Consider the following 19,245-nt stretch of genomic DNA (forward strand, 5'->3'; position numbering starts at 1 on the left):
GTAATACCTCTTGTTCTTGTGGCATAAAAAAAACAAGCTTTCCTTTTCGACAGAGAAATCTGAGGAGCAGATGGCGCGTGCGCACGCCAATATAATGTGACGATGTAAGCACGTCGAGGGCTCGAGGCGGCGCCCGCGCCATCAGCCAATTAATTGAAGTGATTCTATATGGGCAGGGCTTCAGACAATCGTTTTTCGGGTTTTTCACTTCAACTGCTCTGGGCACACCACACCCAGGGTGTCTCTGCACACCCAGAGGGCGTTCTGACGTGTAATTTTACACGTGAAATGCAGCCAAACCTTGGAGCGTTTGGAGATTTAATAAAGATAAAAAAAAAAAAATACCTTGGAGCGTTTTGTCTTCGGCATCTTCATTAATCACCTCGCTATCAGCAGACATCCCAAGCCTCCCGGAAGTTCCGGGAGTCTCCCGCATATTGATAGCGGCTTTAACCGCAAATTTGTTAAAATCTCCCGGAATGTAGAGCGAGCGAGCAAGAGCGCGCATGCGAGACTGCGCTCTAAACCTGCGTGTGTGTGCGTGCCTCATGAAGCGCTTGTAAGACAGAGGACAGGCACCGAAATTTTCGTTCATACTCGTTACTACCGTTTACGTCGGAACCGGTTCCCTATTGGCACCGCATTTCGGTACCCAACCCTAAAGGAGAGCCATACAGGTTTGGAATGACATGAGGGTGAGTAAATGATAAGAACTATCACTAGTAAATGAACTATCCCTTTAAGGGTTCTAGCAAAATCTGTCAGGCAAACATCTACTGACATGTTTTGAATGATATGTAAAAAAAAGAGAGGTATGACCCAGAAAGAGGCTTCTTGAATTATATATTTTGACAGCCAGCATTGAACAGCATTGACCTTAAAGCAATCATCCAAGGTCAGTACAATGAAATTCGTCATGTTTCTGAGCTGTTTTTATGTTTTTGGGAAAGTGCCACATCATGTCTGGCTTGTTCAATGATTACCTGAAAGATATATCCAAAGTTTCTTATTGGATAAGACTAGATAGAAAACCAAGTAAACTGACCAATGGACTGATGGGGAGGAGGTTAGAGGGTCAGCAGGGCAGTGTTCATATGAACCTCTGTGATTCTTCCTAAAAATTTCAGACTAATCCAGTGAGAACGTGTAAGTATAAGTCTCAGCTCACAGAGATAACTTTTAAATTTATTTCTGTTGTTTCCATTTCTTTGTGTCTCCTCTCTAAATGCAGGAGTGATGTCCAGTCTAAAGGAGATCTGTGCGGGACTGCCTCTTAATCCTATTCCCCCAAACCGGGGGAGAGACCCCAATGTACCTCATGCACCTGTCCGAACTCCAAACCTCACCCCAGCAGAAGAACGGGTGGGTCAACATATCTCTCACACCTATGCTCCGTCATTTAATTATTCAAAATAAATGAACATTTATCATTAATAAATAAAAATTAGCAGAATGTCCGAGTTGCTTTGTTTCATACAATGAAATGGGGACCAACAAGGACAAAAATCATAAAGTATTTAAAATGTATAGAGCATATGACCTTGTGTGCTGTATTCCAAGTTTTCAGAAGCCATATGATAACTTTATACTGACAAATCACACAGCAGACCTTTAAATTTTATTTATAATTTGACATAGTTGTCACTCAAAAGCAAGGCTGTTTACAATCCCCCAAAAATCAATAAAAATATTATGTTGTAATATACAGTACAAAAGTTGAAAATAATGAAGTACAAGTACAAAATGAAAATAATACTTTTATTCAATAAGGACAAATTAAATTGATCAAAAGTGATGACTTTTACATTGTTACAAAAAATCTATATAATTCATGAAATAATTCTGAAAACATTTTACAGTTTCCAAAAAAAATATGAAGCAGCTCAACTGTTTTGAATATAATAATAAGAAATGTTTTTCGAGCACCAAATCTGCATATTAGAATGATTTCTGAAGGATCATGTGACACTAAAGACTGGAGTAATGATGCTGAAAATTCATCTTTTCCATCACATGAATAAATTACAATTCACAATATATTAAAATAGTAAACACTTATTTTAATTTGTAAAAATATTTCACAATATCACAGTTTTTACTGTATTTTAAATTAAATAAATGCAGCCTTGGTGAGCAAAAGAGACTTGCCATCCCCAAACTCTTGAACTGTTGACGAATCTAAATGAATTAGGATGTTTTAAAGGCTTCAGGTCCACTCAGTGGTCAGCAACGGTTAAAAAAATACAGAATCTCCCAAATCTTTCCACACTGCGAGTCCTGTCAATCATTAAAGATAAGAGTCTAAATTTCGAATAGAGAAAGGGAAGAATGCTCAGTAAAAGAGAGGTTGAGGGACAGAGACCAAAACATTTTGTAAATTGATTGCATCATGATCACTCATTCTCTCGCTTCAGTTAATCTTTACTGGACTCACTTGTTCTGGGTCTCTGTCATCATAGTGTCTCTCTATCTCTGTCTCTCTAGCTGGCTTTGAGGAATGCTTTGAGATACTTTCCTCCTAGTCTGCACGCGACTCTGGCTGCAGAGTTTGCGCAGGAGCTCAGGCAGTATGGGCACATCTACATGTACCGCTTCTGTCCTGCACTGCGTATGAGGTACAACAAAAGCAATTGCACAGCATATTTAGGCAACTGTATTGATACGGTATGTCTTGACTATGGCAGTTCACACCAAATCCATGACTACATGTGTGTTACAGAGCCTATCCTATTGATCAGTACCCATGCAGAACAAGACAAGCTGCTTCCATCATGCTTATGATTATGAACAATCTGGATCCTGTTGTAGCACAGGTACATTTTCACATTTGGTATTATGTTTTGATGTAATAGTCAAGAAATTGCGGCAGCTTCATTGCAGTATCAGCAAGTGGGTCTGTTCCTGACTTCAAGAAATTATGTTATGGTGTAATGATCTCCAGAATTGCAAAAAGCTCTGATTTTAATATTTATTCTAATTCTCTCAGTTCCCACAAGAGCTTGTAACGTATGGAGGAAATGGACAGGTGTTCAGCAACTGGGCGCAGGTAAAGTGTGAGATTTTTATATGTATTTATATATTACTTTTATTACAGCAATATCTGTCTGTGTTATATTAAATTATAACAAATTAAGTTAATTGTTATTATTGAAGTTGATGTAACGTTTCCTTTTAAGTCCTGTACTTATCCATCCACGAGGGGGCGTAAGGGTGTAAATAGCGCGTGACGCTAAAAATAAAATACACTAATTTGCGTCACGTCTCCGTTTCTCCTGTTTATTCAGGGTTTTAAACTGTCCTCACTTCCCATGCCTTTGGACTTGTAATATATTGTAGTTGATACGTAGTAAATACTTTTAGTTTCTTTTTAAACAGAGAAAACCAAGTGAAAGTTTGGGCTCAGCAATGCAATTGGCAATTTATGTCCATTGTGTTTATGTGTGTGTTCGTATACGTAGTTCTGGCTGGTATTTCACTATCTGAGCACCATGACTGAAGAGCAAACTCTTGTGATGTACAGTGGTCATCCATTAGGTCTCTTTCCCAGCCTCCCCTCTTCTCCACGCTGTGTTATCACGAATGGCATGGTAAGATACACACAGGCCATTCTGCATTGAGAATAGGATATAAGTAAGGGAAGGGAAATAACTGTTTCTGTTTCTTCTTGTGTGGTTTCAGGTTATTCCAAACTATTCTTCCAGAGAGGAATATGAGAAGATGTTTGCTATGGGCATTACCATGTGAGATTTCACCAATACCTAATAACAATCTAACTAGGCTCTTTTAGAAAATGTGCATGTACATTACCATTCAAAAGTTTGGGGTCAGTGAGATTTTTGAAAGAAGTCTTTTATGCTCACCAAGGCTGCATTTATTAAATCCAAAATACAGTAAAAACAGTAACAAATGTTTACTTTATATTTTATATATATTTTAATTATATATAAAATTTAATTTATTCCTGTGATGGCAAAGCTGATTTTTCAGCAGTCATTACTCTAGTCTTCATCATGTGTCATATGATCTTAAGAAATAATAAAAATTTAAGAAATAAATTTAAGAAATAATAAAAAATTTGATAAAATTAAATGTGGTTGTGATTTTACTGTCATTTAAATGACCTTAATGCCTTACAGTCCACATTTATCATAGTAGAACTGAGCAATAGGATAGTGTGCATAGTCTAGTAGTGTGTATGTTTCTCTGTGTTTATGGTCAGGTATGGACAGATGACCGCTGGAAGTTACTGTTACATTGGCCCTCAAGGGATCGTTCATGGCACCATGGTAAGAAGAACATACAGAACTAATAAAAATTTGCTATCTAAAACTTATACAAAAATTTACTAAAAGAGTATCCTCTCTGCCTGTTTAGTTGACAGTGCTTAATGCAGGTCGAAGATACTTGGGCACAGATGACCTGAGGGGTCGTGTGTTTGTGACATCTGGTCTGGGTGGCATGAGCGGAGCACAAGCAAAGGCAGCAGTAATTTCTGGCTGTGTAGGGGTCATTGCCGAGGTTAGATGATGGTTGTTTATGCTTACTATTACCTAACTATCTCATTGAATACTTCAAGCCAATCATTACATTAAGTTTCTAGTTAAACGCAAATTGACTCACCATTCAATTTGTTACAGTTTAGATTCTATCAAAGAGAAAATACTCTAATTTGAAGGGATGGTTCAGCCAAAAATGGAAAATTCTGTCATCATTTACTAACCTTGATGCCATTCCAAACCTGTGTGAATTTCTAACTTCTGTGGAACACAAAAGAAGATATTTTGAAGAATGTTGGTAACCAAGCAGTTTTGGTTACGTATTGACCCATATTATGGACAAAAATACTAAAACTGTACAAAACTGTTTGGTTTACGCTTTTCCTGGCCATAAAAGTGGGCACAGGACTCCCTCTGGTCCATGTTAGCTGTAATAACTTACTAAATAAAAAATCTTCACATTTAAGTCCAAATTGCAACCCACCCTCAGACCCCTGAAATGATGCAAAGGCCTAAGTACACTAACATAACTGGCCTCTACAGGTTGATGAAGCTCCCCTAAAGAAAAGGCATGAGCAGGGCTGGCTGATGGAAGTCACTAGTGATTTGAGCCACTGCATCAAACGCATCAGGTACAGTATGCAAGAAAACATTAAACACATTGAGACTTACAGACATATCTTAAACTTCTAATACTTAATCTTATAGAGAGGCCAGAAAAGCAAAAGCGGCCTTGAGTTTAGGCTACCATGGCAACATTGTGGATCTCTGGTAAGTCGTGTACTTCATATTCTCTATTGTTTGCGAGTTTTATTTAGTAAATTATAAGAGCAATATGTTTTAGGGAGTGCCTCTACCAGGAGTATAAGAAGACAGGAGAGTTGTTGGTTGATTTGGGTTCTGATCAGACATCACTTCACAATCCCTTCAGTGGAGGATATTACCCAGTACAACTCACAATCAGACAAGCCAATCAGCTCATGAACTCTGACCCCCAGTGCTTCAAAACCTTAGTACATGAGAGGTACACACAAAAATACATCTTAATGCCACAAATAACTAAAAGTAATTTAAATCTAAATCAGCTCCAAACTCCCTTGTGTAGTCTTTGCAGGCAGGTGGAGGCCATCAATAACTTGTCAGATGCAGGGATGTTCTTCTGGGACTATGGCAATGCTTTTCTCTTAGAGGCTCAGAGAGCAGGCAAGTAAAGAGTAGTTGTCACAACATAAAGCATGACACGGTGATCAGGTATTACTCTGACGTGGTTTATTTATTTTGAGATAAATCCTTCAGACTGTACATTATCCAAATAAATGAATGAGCATTAAATAATGAATAATTTTATTCAGTGAGAAGGAGACCACTAAGTGATTTGAGAGATGTAAAACTGTAGTTATGTAGCAAAAGGAAAAAAGGTCAATTCAATTTTAACTCATACTACAAAGTTATTTGACTAAACCACAAAATGCCAAGGTTAGCCAGTCAGAATCAAATATTTCAGAGTGTAGTAGTGAGACTAACATCAAAGTATGTATAATAAAAGTGTTTGGTTACACTGTGTTTAAAGGTGTAATTGTTACAATGTAATTATACATTTAAGGTTTGGTTTAGGGTTAGTTGCATGTAATTATGCATCATTTATAGTTGTTATAGTAACTACATGTAACATGTGTAATAAGGACACAGTAAAATAAAGTGTTACATAGTATTCTTCTGTCTCTTCAAGGTGCGAAGGTAGAGAAGAAAGGGGGAGGGGCTACTGAGTTTAAATATCCCTCATATGTCCAACACATAATGGGGTAAGTGACCATCCGCAGGCCAACACACATATAAGTACACTCACTCACAAACTAGTTTTGATCTTTGTCCCTTTCTGTAGGGATATTTTTTCACTGGGTTTTGGGCCATTTCGTTGGGTCTGTACCTCTGGTGACCCTGCTGACCTGGCTGAGACTGATGCAATCGCCACTGCTGTACTAGAAGAGATAAGTTCCACAGTAACTGAACGTGTCCGACAGCAATATAGTGACAACATCCGCTGGATACGTGAAGCTGGGAAACACAAGATGGTATGATTCACAGACACCCAACTCTAAATAAATAAAATAAAAAATCATATTAATTTTGTGGTCACATTCATTTATTTACCCATCGATTTTGCACTTATACTGAGAGCTAGTGATTTGGATGCAGCATAACAGAAAAGCAAACATTTACTAATGCCATTGTAAAAATGTGCTATTCAGCCAAAATTAATTTATCCAGTCCACAAAAGTGTCCAATAATAGCGGGTTATACAGCAAGTATTATTCAACTGGCCATGTGATCTCAACATGCTGGCCACCAGCATTATAGTCATTATTGTTAACTAAAGTTTTATAGTTTTAGTTATTGTAGTTAACTAAAACTAAAACCTTACAATAACCCTGCCATGAGGTAACTTGCTCCATGTAAAATAAAACAGCGTTCATTAAGATACTATTTTCAAACGTATGTTTTAAAAGTACTAAACTTTAAATAAATAAATTGTCTTAAAATAATGTTTTATGTGTTCAGTTAGCAATTTTTGCGTTATCTGGTCTCTTTTGCGTTTAGGTTGTGGGTTCACAGGCCCGTATTCTCTATTCGGACCAGAGAGGAAGAGTTTCCATTGCCTTGGCAATAAACCAAGCCATTGCTAAGGGCAAAGTCTCGGTAATTTAAGTGTGCATACTACCAAACTCATTTAATTATGGTTCATTAATACACACTTTGCAACATATCAGTGCAACTGTCTCCTCTCCCCCCTTAGGCTCCAGTAGTCATCAGTAGAGATCATCATGATGTCAGTGGGACAGACAGCCCCTTCAGGGAGACCTCCAATGTTTATGATGGCTCTGCCTTCTGCGCAGGTACACAAAGACACTTCTGCACCATCTTTCAAATTATTATGCAAGCGACATATCCGTAGGGTCTCAGTACAATAAACATTCAGATTTTAGTTTTTCAACTGAAGTGTTTGTTTGTTTGTTTTATTTCTCAAATATTTTTCGATAACTGGTATCAATCTCAGACAGGTTTGTTAAATAGTTTGCCATGTCTTTTTAGGTAAATATGAAACCCACTTAAAGAGGTTGTTCCACATTATTAAGCAACACAATTATTATTATTAAGTCACAGTTTTCATGCAATATGGGGAGGATGAAAGATTTTTCTGAAGATGAAAAGCATGAAAAGGTGCAGTGTCTTGCAAAAGATATAAAAAAAACCTAGTATTTTGTGAAAACTGAATAGTGATTATCAAACAAAGAGAACCAAAAATAAATTTCCATGATTTAAGTTTAAATAATTATTTATAGCTGTCATTATACAAAATATCTGACTACAGAATGTTGTGATTGACCAATCAGAATTAAGTTTTCCAGAGAGACTATTTAATAGATTCATGTCTGTACATTTATTATAGACATGGCAGTGCAGAATTTTGTTGGTGATGCATTCCGTGGCGCCACATGGGTTGCTTTGCACAATGGAGGCGGAGTTGGATGGTATGTAGAGATTTGTTATTGGTGAAATTTTTTTATTTTCTAGTTCTAGATAAAACATGTTACTGATTTCTTGCTATTTTGTATTATTGATTGAACAAAAAAAAAAACATTTTTGGAATAATAATTGCTCATAAAAAAGATATTAGTGCTTTAATTATTGACTCTGTATTGATTTTTTTAGGGGAGAAGTGATAAATGGTGGTTTTGGATTGGTTCTGGATGGTTCTGAAGAGGCAGGGCAGAGAGCTAGACTAATGTTGAACTGGGATGTCTCTAATGGGGTGAGTATCTTTGTGTGTGTCTCCGTCTTGTGTTTATATATTATATTTTATATTTATATATATATATATATATTATGTGTATATCACTAGGTGGCACGGAGATGCTGGTCAGGCAACGCTAATGCTTATGAGGCGATTCAACGTACCATGGAGGATCAGTGTCAGTTGAGAGTCACGATGCCCAACCCAGTACAGGAAGAACACATTCTGGATCATGCACTGCTGGGATAAACTAAACTCCACATTTAAATATGAAATTATGCATTAATATGCAACAGAATGTCTGTACACTTTCATCTTATCTTACCAGAAAAAGTACTGTTCTATTCACTCAGGAAAAATGGACAATGGAATGCATAGACTGTAATATTAAAATTCTACAGTCAAATACAGCAAAGTTCAAGAGTACCCTGAACTAGTCCATTATTTACAGCTAACTTTTGAATTTGATGTCATGAATGAAAACAATTGAAAGCTATATTTGTTCGATTTTGAAAATGTATTTCAGTGAATTGCCTTAAATTAAGTATTTGAGGTACCTGATGTGTATTTTTTATGGTTATAAAATAATAAGTAAAAATGGTCCTGAAAATAAATCACAAGGGGCCAAATTGTAAGTACATCTTTGGCACTATTGCAATTATAGCTTGTACATGTCAAATGGTATTGTGGTAGTATCGTGCTACAAACAAACGTATTAAATTCAGATGTAAAACTGAAGGTTTGACCTTTGAGTGAGAAGAATGGGAGTCATGGATACAAATGTCAACATGCCACCAATAGACTTTAGTTACTTTACAGCTTCAAGAAATGAGTGGCGTTGAATAAAAATCACGATATGTTACAATTTAGCGACCTCTTTATTTTAATAGCTTTAGATTTTTTTTATACACAGTGCCAAAACTTCAATAATGGCTCTGGGGACGGAGTGCTTACTGGGTGATCCGACGCTGGAAGAGGAATTCAGGCGCTTAAAAAAACGTGATTTGACAGAGACGTACCTATTTCAAATGGCATGTGGTTCGTTTAAACCACAAAAATGCATTGGAAGTGCCTTTAGAAAGCATATCATGGATAAGGTAAAAACCTCTCCCGCAACTCGACCGCAGCCGAAGCACATTGACGCTCGACCTGCAAAACCTACATCAGACCTCAGAGGCGCTGCTGAGTTCTACACGCGCTTACCTGGAGACAAGCCCGCGCAACACCCGGACTGGATCCGCGACAGGAAAGCTTTCAGAGAAGCGCTTGACGGTATGGGAGATCTGCGCAGATGGCTCCATAATAAACCCATTCTCACCGACCTGGAGGTTCTCGTCACGGAACGAGACAGTCAAGATAAGCGGATGTCATCACCCCCTTCAAAAACAAGCATTTTCCCTCCACCACCAGATGTTACAACTGTAGGATCATAATTTGATATGGATAGTAGGCTAGGCTACAAACTAGACAATTGGCTAAAATAAAGTCCACACTTAAAAATATTACAAAAAGTTGTCTTGCATTAGAAACAGATTCGTAAACTAAATTTTTTTATGGGCCGATCAGGATTTTACTGTATTGTCAATTTGTCTTTGTCACAGTCTCCGCGCGCGCTCAGGCGTGAAGCTGAAGAAGTGAAGAGCTTTCTGCGCGCTCGCAATGCCTGCAATCTCTCCAAATTCTTGGACTGGTATGGGACTGGTAAATTAAAGCGTACAGACCTCTGTGCTCTGTTTAAGAAGGTGTGCATTATGCAATGCATGTAGCGTTAGCAATAGATTTATTCTTAATATTTCTGATTTTGCACAACTTTAAGAACATTGTAGGAGTAAAAAAGTGTGAGTTTTGGTTTGTAGGAAGGCCTCTTCATACAGCCTGAGCGGATGAACGTGCTTATGTCCTCATTAAATAGTGAGGATGGAAACTCAGTAACTGTGGAAAACCTGGCTGCTGGGATCCAGGCCTGGAACGGAAAGCATCAGGAAAGGGAAGAACACAAATCAAACGCTGGTATATCTTGGTCAAGGGGTAAAGGGAGAAACTAAATAGTTCATATTATGAACATTATTTCTTTCAGTTTGTAACAGCACACTGTATTGTGTATTTATGTTTAGGTTATTGGAACGCAGACCATGAGAAAGGGACTTGGACAAGACATCTTCCAACACATGGAATTTCACTAGAGGAGAAAGATGATGAGGTACTGCAACACATAAACATATAAAACAATCACAGTCCATTTTTGTTAAGATTATGCTTTAAAAAAAAAGTTTTCATCATACCAACAAATGGTGATAATTCCATGGTATTTATTGACATACTTTGGAGTAAGCTACAAGGTACGTGGTAATCATGTAATACCATGGTAAATATTAAAGTATTGTATTACCAACATAAACCATCACAGTACCATGTTCCCACAACTGCAATTAAAACTATAATATAATCACACATTTATAATTATTACTAATAGTTTTGTATTCAAAGAATATTAATTACAGTATTGAATTATGTCAGTTGAGCTATGTTACATCTGTAATAGATCTCTTTGAATGTGAATGTTTCTAGATGGGCATGCAGGACGTGGAGGTGCTGGCGATCATGAGGAGAGTTTTGGCAGCCACCAAGACCTCTTGCCCTTCTTCTCTGAGTGGCAGTACGGGCAGAGAAGTGGATCGTTTCAGGACACTTTGTTTTAGAGAATACCTCAAATCTATAGAGCAATGCCAACGACAGGGGCTTAATGTGAGCCAAGCCACTCTACAGAAAGGTATGTTGTTTTTTTAAATAATATATAGAAATTGCACATACACACAAGCACATATAGATATGGCATATTAAACCATTGTAAAAAAGTATGTAGAATACAAATGCTACCTGACAGTGTGTCTTTCTCTAGTCCTGTTGCACCCTGGTGACATGAGCTTGTCTAGCAGCTCTAAATTGGGAGGGAAAGGTCACTTGTCACTTGTTGCACAAGAACAAGTCCTGACATCCCTCAGGACATCCAAAACACACCGAGTTGAAGGGGGAGCAAATAAGGGCCACAAAGCGATGTAAGTCTCACTATGACAAAAAAATCTACTAATTGGGACAAGGATGATGCTGTTCTTTTGAATTTTATATTCATCAAAGGAACCTGAAAACAAATTGTGGTTTCCACAAAAAATATTAAGCAGCAATAAATGTTTTCAACATTGATAACAATAAGAAATGACAAGAAATCAGCATGTTAGAATGATTTCTGAAGGATCATGTGACACCGAAGACTGGAGTAATGGCTGCTATTTTAAATTTTAAAATAAATTAAAATAGAAAACAGGTATTTTAAATTGTAAAAAATATTTCACATTTATTACAGATTTGACTGAATAAATAATAAATACAGCCTTGATGAGCATAAGAGACTTCTTTTAAAAACATTAAAAAATCTTAACAACTCCAAACTTTTAAACAGTAGTGTATATGCCTTAAATAAGAGTGTATGTATTGAGTTATGTCTATATATATGTGTTGTAGGAAGAAGCAGTCAATTCGCTGGGCGGACCCTGATACCTTCTGGCCTGGAAAGGAAGATCATGTGCGCTTGTTTCTGCCTGTAGTGACAAACTCTCCTGCAATGGTTTTATTTCAGCGTATTGAACGTACTGTTGCGCCAAGTCCCGGAAACTGGCCCGTAAATCATTTAGGATACTCAACCTCTGGAGATATAGAAGCTCGCAAGATGTACACTCTCTAGAACATTTTTGACTGTATTGAATGTCTATACGAAGTCGGCATGAAACGGAAGTTGCGACAAGATAAATCATTTATAAAAAATACTGCAATATTCCATAAAAAAGAGAATTGTCCAATGACATTATTGTTTTGACTTTCTACAGTGCTAATTTCCACCATTATGGCAGTACGCAAAAACTCAAATACTTTTGTAGATGTGCTGCTCTTTATAGCCACACAGGTCTATTTTGTCACTCAACATATTCTCAGACATGTATGTGATGCAAAGTAGACTCACGCAGCCATGTTTGATTCAATAAATACTAAAATGTAAAATCTTCTCTTCATACTGTTTTTTTATGTTCAGAATGAATTATGAACATACAAATAACTTACATGTGTGTGTTTTGTGAATAGAGCTCTGTTGTTTTTCCTGATGTCAGGATATTTGCATTAGGAAGTATAAAGCAGAGTGATTTGTTTGATATGGATCAGGACACCTGTGAATTTAGAAAAACAGAAACGGCACACTGTAGAAGACAGACGTCAAAGACAGTGGACGAAGAGATGTCACGGATTTTGAGTCCACTACTGACGACTCGTGAGAATGGCCTTCTCTGCAGTTTACTTTGTCATGATTGCAGTGTGAGTTCACTTTTTTTTGTTATACATCAATTGATCAAAATATCATATTTCTAAAAGAAACCAAACATTGTGCAGGAATTACTGTTATTGCATTCCCATAATTCACTGTTAGCCTATAGTGTGTGTGTGTAAAATGTAATTCTATGATTCAGAATATAAGAAACAGTTTTTTACGGTCTGTATTGCATCCCACATTACTGTGCCGTATATGTTTGAAAGTGAGTGTTTCTTATTCTGAAGATTCCAACTCCACAGTACCCAGTGGAATATCAAAACAATTGGTCATGCATTTGTTTCACTTTTTCTGGAACTTTCATGCAATGCTCATAATGTTTTACGGCTGTCCTTACACATCCTGATCCTAACTGATCACTGGTTTTTCTGGTTTGTAGACAGAACACAAGGTGGTTATTTTAATAATTCACAAGTAGAGCCGTAGAAGCCAGGGCTGCCTCATACAATTGTTTTTCAACTATGCAAACTTATGCAAACAGCATATTTCGACAAAACTGCGTATTTGTACATGCAGACAAAAAGACATGGCACAACTATACTGCTGACCGCTGTGGTGCAACTGGACCTTTCTGGATACTTGTGGTTGAATTGTATTTTTAAAACGATATTGTGTGTCTGTGAATATGTACTTTATATGCACTCAACATGCAGATTTAGAGACACACTCTATATTTATGTATATGTGTGTTTGTGTACATTACAGGTTTTAGCATGTGGTGTTGTCCAGCTGCTAATTGCAGAGAAAAAGGAGTGGAAAAGTCACAGTTTTGGAGTTTTATGTCTGGTGCAAGATACCTCCATTCATTCAACATTCATGAGACTCTACTGTCTTAAGGTGAGGCTAACAGATATTACAGAGAGAGCTTACACCCACTCGGTGTGTTTATCCCAAATGGTAAAATAATTCCCTCTAAAAAAAATTATAGGAATCAACAGTTGAAATCTTTTCAATAAAGTCTTATATTAAAGGGATAGTTCACCCAAAAATGTAAATTTTGTCATCATTTACTCACCGGCAAGTTGTTCCAAACCTGTATGAATTTCTTTCTTCTGCTGAACACAGAAGAATATATTTTGAAGAATGTTTGTAACCAGACAGTCGATGGTACCCATTGGAACAACTTGACGGTGAGTAAATGATGACGACATTTTAATTTTTGGGTGAACTATCCCTTTAAATACTAAAACATTAGGTGATTTTGTGTACATTTCTCTAAAGGTTTTATACAAATACCAATACACGAAATGTGTTTTTATGTATTTAACACTGATGTTGCATCACATCATTCTCACAAATCTCATAACTCTGACATTATTATATATAATATACTCTCTTATAAAGGTTCAAAATATGGGTTTTCACAGTGATGCCAAAGAACCTTACAGTGAACAGTTCTTAAAATATTTTTTTTTTCTTAGTGTGAAGAACATTTTAAAAATAAACAACCTTTTTCCAATATAAAGACCCTTGCTTGTACTGATTCTACTCTACGGGCTTATTTGCATGCATTTTTCATTCATTAATTCTGCACTTTTTTTCACCAGAAATCTCTTTATTGATTGTCTGCCCTATTTCCATTTCAATCCATTGTGCAATGGTTCTACATTGGATGTTTAGCCCATTTCTCATTGGGGTGCTACTACTTTTATGGAACCAACTCGTCACTCAGATTCCGTGTGACCATGGTTTTTCTCTTTCTCTCAGCAGAAGGCCAAGCTGCAATGGGAACAGGAGCTGTATACACCATTTGAGTACTCAGAAACGTGTCCTTATTTCCACACCTTTCCTGGTGATGTGAGTGACAAATGCATTGCTTTTCAACTCCAAGTCTAATTCTAAGAATGTTCAGAGTATCTAGCGTGTTTATATGCATCAGTTTTTGACTAAACTAAATGCCTTAATCATGATTTTTAAAATACTGCTAGAAGATTTGTGTAACATTCAGGTTTAGGGGCTTAGGGTATTTGAAATATTGTTAGCAGAACAATAGAAGTTAATGGAAAGTCGTCATCATGATGGCAACCAAACGTGTGCGTGTTCATGCAGGAGTGTCAGATAGGAATAAACTTTGCGGATGAAGGTGAGGCCAAGCAGTTCTACATTGCTATGCAGAAGCAGATCAGTGACAACAAAGGTCTGACACTCTGAACACTCCTCACAAATCACATCAAATAAAGAACAACGTGTATCCGAGCCCCATTACACCTGCTGTTTCTCTCTTCTCCAGCATCTCACTCGGGACTTACACGCAGATACAGTGTGGGGGCTGTTTCTGATTGGAAAGACAAGCTTGACAATTGTCTTAGAGGACATGAAGTGCAAAAGAGGTGAGAAACAAGACAGACTCAGACAGGCAATCTTAGACCCTGTGCTGAAATCGACATTGTGAAATATACACCGTAAAACATGATTTTTCAACGTTATAAAAAAAAGATTAGTGGAATATTTTTTGCAAGAAATTATGTTACTTACTGTTTCTTTGTAAATGTGAAACTTACTAGCAATTTCTGACTACTGTTTCAAAGTAAATCATGAATTGTTTTTCAGTGTAGAATATTTGGGTTCTGATTCTGGCCGTATAGGCTTTCTCTTAGAAGTGCATTCAGAGTTCCACACCATCTTGATGCAGATGCAACATTTCCAGAGAGCAAGTCCAGCCAAATAAATAACTCATCGCAGACTCTCTCCAGCGTTAATGAAGAGTCGATCTCGCTCGCCCAGAGGAAAGGACCCCTCCCACCCCTCCCCCTTCATGCCAGGGCAGCCATGCTGAAGTTGAATCGCAGTTCTAGCATGCAACACTTTGACTCCACCATTGCTGTTCCATCAGGGGTTCCACCCCCTCCATCTTACCGGGCTCCCACAACCCCTCTAAGTTCAGCTGTAAGTGTGCTCATATACTGTACAAAATACCGAAATGTATGTAAATACCTGTTTCGTATCATTTTCATATCAAAATGTGTTTGTTGTAGGTTAAAGATCACTCCTCAGCTGGAATGAAGCAAACTTTTCATTATAATGGTAACTCCTCTGTCTAAATCTAATTTGTTTTCTCCTTAAGGACTACTAAATATGACAGACATGTTTCTATATATTCACAGCTGGCATCGAGGATGAATCTGGCTATGACGATTACCTGTAAAACCACCATCCTCTCCATCATAAGAGACTTTATGACAGCAAAAGAAGGATCTGATCATGTTATCCCACTATTCCCTCCGAACACTTACACATTGAATATATATCTTTATATGATAGGAATCTCTGCACCACAATGTGGTTGTTTTTTTATGAAAATTATGCAGTCAAGTAATCAAATCTACTAAAAACATAACAGTGGCCCCGAACAGTTTCTGAACTAAAGACAACTACAAAGTGTCTAAATACTTAAGTCTTTATTTTGTCCATTGTTTTAGAATTTAAAACCTAAATAAATTCCTTTTCGTGAAATGTTTTGCTTGAAATGTTTACTTGTGTTATATGACTTTCTACTGTGGAACTTTTAAAAAGTTAGGAAATGTCCATTTTTGTCTATTCAATGGGCTCTAATGTTGTTTGGTTCCCACTTCCCAATATTCTTTAAAATATCTTTTGTGTTTCATAGAAGTCATGCAGGTTTGGTGCGACAGTAGTTAAAGCTCCAGTCGGCAAGTCTGCAGATTGAGTGGACTTAGGCAAAATTTTGAATGTTTACAACTCTCATGCCCCTCCCCCACTATCAACGAATACCCTCCCACCGAGTTCGTGGCTTCGTGCTCGTCAGTGCCAGTGCACCAGATTTTCTGTGAACGCGCCCGTCTCATCAGCATCCATCAACACCATGAAGTATTTTGTTATTGTTGTTTTGTCATTTTGGAGTAGATTGTTACGAAATGGATTACCCACCAATTAAACGTAAATAAACACCATCGTCTGTCTGAAACGCTATTATTGCTGTATGTGGCAGACATGGTCATTGTACATTTTTCTACTGCTTATATATCAGAGCTAGTAAGATAGCACATACAATAACAGTAGCTTTACTACTGTTCTTACTCTCGTAAGAAAGATAGATTAGCATTGATTCTTCCTAAAAGCCGAACTTTATCCCTTCATCTGGACATGTTTATCCACCTAACGTTACATTCACACGGATTTCAGTACAAACAAACGAACCTGCCCAACAAGTGCTAACGTTAGCTATCCATACCAACACATTAGGGCAAACATACTTAGATAACTAACATAACACTAAGAAATAAAGGTACTGGTTGATAAAGCACAATTACCTGTGGAATTACTATAACACTAAGAAATAAAGTAACTGGTTGATAAAGCACAATTACCTTTGGAGAAGAAATGTTGCAAGCTCTAGCTGCGTCCAGCTTGAACCCAATTAAATCACGTAAATCTCTCCACCTTTCAAATGCCGATCCGATGTTGATCCTGGTTTATTTACGCACTTTCTTTCTTTACTTCTTTATTTTCAGCAGGTGTTCTCTTTTCCTGTGTTGTTTTTGACCTCCTAACTCTTGAGGTTAACGGGGAATTGGAATCTTTTCCGCCATCACTCTTCATTACTGGCGAACTTCAGGCGTGTGCATGTGATTGTAACGTGCGCGAGGGGTGGCGTGTGCACGACCTGTGATTGACAGTCAGATCTCTCACCCCCCTGCGCTGATTGGACCCGATGATCCGGGACGGGTGGATTTTTCCAAAACAAATAACACGCTCCAGGTGGAGTTAGAAGCTCGGTCTTTTTTCTAAAACCACTTTATTTATGTTTTTCTGTCGGATTATAGTGTCGATTTCACTGAATATGATCAAAAAATTGTTGCCGACGGGAGCTTTAATGATGACAGAATTTAAATTTTTGGGTGGTGTATGACATTCATACATTTTTAGGTGTAGCTTAACTCTCCAAATAATTTTTGGATACTATTTATCATAGTGACTTTACTTCATTTACGTAGAATGAATAAATAAAGTTTTACTAGAGCTGAGAGGACAATGACAGCACAAAATGTATAATGTTCTGTGTGATAGTGACTGATAAAGTATCAGCTTTGAGATTTCTTCACATCACTGATTGATCAATGGCAGCATTATCGTCACATTTTGCCCTTGGGTTCTTGATTTTAAGTTGACCCTCTGGAATTGTGCATTACTGCTAACTGCATTAGGCTATGTTAGAATCATGGTTAGAATGAGGAGAATTGTATGTGATTGTGACGCGTTCTTAGATCAAAATACACATGTGCCTGGTTATGTATTGTATTTCTGTTTATCTGCATGTGTGAAAGTTCAGATATTCTTCCAATCCCATTCAAGGATTCTGGTCTAACTCGGGTTTTGTGACTGCGTTTGTGAGCGTGTCTTTTTCCCATGTCTATTGAATTTGCATGTTATATGTGCAAAGTCTGCTAAATTACTAGCTGCACCTAATGCAGTTTTAGCACACTCCCATACACAGAATACTCTCAACTGTCTCTGAGTTTAAAAGGCTCTGATGTCACTTGTCACAGGCTACTATGTGGGCGGTTGACATCTAGAGGAAAGGGAAAGGGAAAGACTATTTTTGAAAAACAAATGCACAATGCTCGTTTAATAAACTCAATATTAACAGGCAGGGATTGCGATAGAATATTAAAACATTTAAGGAAACATAACATTTTCTCAAATTAGAGAATTTAATAGTGATGTCTTTTTAAAAAAAACTGGCTGGATGGTGAAATTGTGCTGTAGCCTACACTGTGTCTATAATGGCGGAAAACATTTTATAAACATCATTATTCTATACTAATATAAATATTATTTTACAAACTATATTTCTTTATCTTTTTCATCTTTCTGTGGATCTTTCTGTGGAATAAAAAATAGTCTTTGATAACCACACACAGATCTCAGGTGGAAAGTATGTGAGTGTCTGAGTATCTGAGCAGCTTGCTTGTTTTCCACCTGTCTAAGGAGATTAGTCCTCTTCACCCGCTGACTGGACACTTGCCTTTCCCCCCCTCCCTTTCATTCTACATCACCTGTTTTGTGTCTTTGCCATCTAGTTAAAAAAAAAATATATATATATATTTGGATAGTTTTTTTTAAAAGTATAATTAAGACAAATTATAGCCTGTATATATTTTAGAAAAATCTTGAATTCACTTTAGGCCTACATATTTTACACAAGTGTGATTCATCATTCAACCACAAGATGGCCCTATTATCCTGCTGTTTTGTTGAACCATTTTCTGTAAAGTATATCCCATCCGCGGGATATCCCTCTGCAGCACCTGCAAAACCCACTAACAATAAATACTCTACTAGTCTAAGTTTAGACACAACTGACCTTTTGATGTACAGGCTTATACTAAAATGGTTAAAAACAATTTAATGGATGAGTTGGACTGGATAATAAATGAAAAGCAGCCAACAAGTGACCAGCACACATGGAAATGTTTAAAAAAGCAAAAGTTGGTTGATTGGCTAGCTAAAATAAGATAAGTTTAACTTTTATTGGTCACTAAAAATACTTTGGTTTGTGTTGTTGCATTATTTTGATGACTTATTAGGCTATTATTTGACTTTGACTTGAAGTGTAGCTA

General features: G+C 37.1%; 3 protein-coding genes across 5 annotated transcripts; all 3 read left to right on the top strand.

The window, feature by feature from the left end:
- The first annotated feature begins 261 nt into the window (after window positions 1-261).
- Window positions 262-9,154, top strand: uroc1 (urocanate hydratase 1). Its single transcript, XM_077198321.1, has 20 exons — window positions 262-695; window positions 1,232-1,362; window positions 2,485-2,615; window positions 2,720-2,813; window positions 2,987-3,046; window positions 3,459-3,587; window positions 3,679-3,740; window positions 4,220-4,286; window positions 4,375-4,518; window positions 5,040-5,128; window positions 5,205-5,267; window positions 5,341-5,520; window positions 5,602-5,699; window positions 6,226-6,298; window positions 6,379-6,568; window positions 7,095-7,193; window positions 7,291-7,390; window positions 7,945-8,026; window positions 8,208-8,307; window positions 8,398-9,154. The coding sequence occupies exons 2-20, from the start codon at window positions 1,237-1,239 to the stop codon at window positions 8,536-8,538; spliced, it is 2,028 nt and encodes a 675-aa protein (XP_077054436.1). The 5' UTR covers window positions 262-695; window positions 1,232-1,236; the 3' UTR covers window positions 8,539-9,154.
- A 951-nt stretch (window positions 9,155-10,105) lies between these two features.
- Window positions 10,106-12,305, top strand: efcab12 (EF-hand calcium binding domain 12). 2 transcript variants are annotated; one of them, XM_077198322.1, is made up of 5 exons: window positions 10,106-10,317; window positions 10,404-10,489; window positions 10,858-11,059; window positions 11,189-11,345; window positions 11,809-12,305. In XM_077198322.1, the coding sequence occupies exons 1-5, from the start codon at window positions 10,173-10,175 to the stop codon at window positions 12,026-12,028; spliced, it is 810 nt and encodes a 269-aa protein (XP_077054437.1). In that variant the 5' UTR covers window positions 10,106-10,172; the 3' UTR covers window positions 12,029-12,305. The 2 variants fall into 2 exon arrangements, with proteins under 2 accessions (XP_077054437.1, XP_077054438.1); XM_077198323.1 differs by having other exon boundaries at window positions 10,108-10,299.
- Window positions 12,306-12,544: 239 nt separating this feature from the next.
- Window positions 12,545-16,117, top strand: LOC143706432 (uncharacterized). Of its 2 annotated transcripts, none has more exons than XM_077198324.1 (8): window positions 12,545-12,651; window positions 13,370-13,501; window positions 14,372-14,461; window positions 14,714-14,801; window positions 14,895-14,994; window positions 15,250-15,550; window positions 15,640-15,688; window positions 15,769-16,117. In XM_077198324.1, the coding sequence occupies exons 1-8, from the start codon at window positions 12,574-12,576 to the stop codon at window positions 15,807-15,809; spliced, it is 879 nt and encodes a 292-aa protein (XP_077054439.1). In that variant the 5' UTR covers window positions 12,545-12,573; the 3' UTR covers window positions 15,810-16,117. The 2 variants fall into 2 exon arrangements, with proteins under 2 accessions (XP_077054439.1, XP_077054440.1); XM_077198325.1 differs by having other exon boundaries at window positions 12,546-12,651; window positions 14,375-14,461.
- Window positions 16,118-19,245: the final 3,128 nt, after the last annotated feature.

This window comes from Siphateles boraxobius, unplaced genomic scaffold, assembly GCF_051911475.1.
Source record: "Siphateles boraxobius isolate OS27281-9 unplaced genomic scaffold, OSU_SipBor_1 41, whole genome shotgun sequence".
Lineage (NCBI taxonomy): Eukaryota > Metazoa > Chordata > Actinopteri > Cypriniformes > Leuciscidae > Siphateles > Siphateles boraxobius.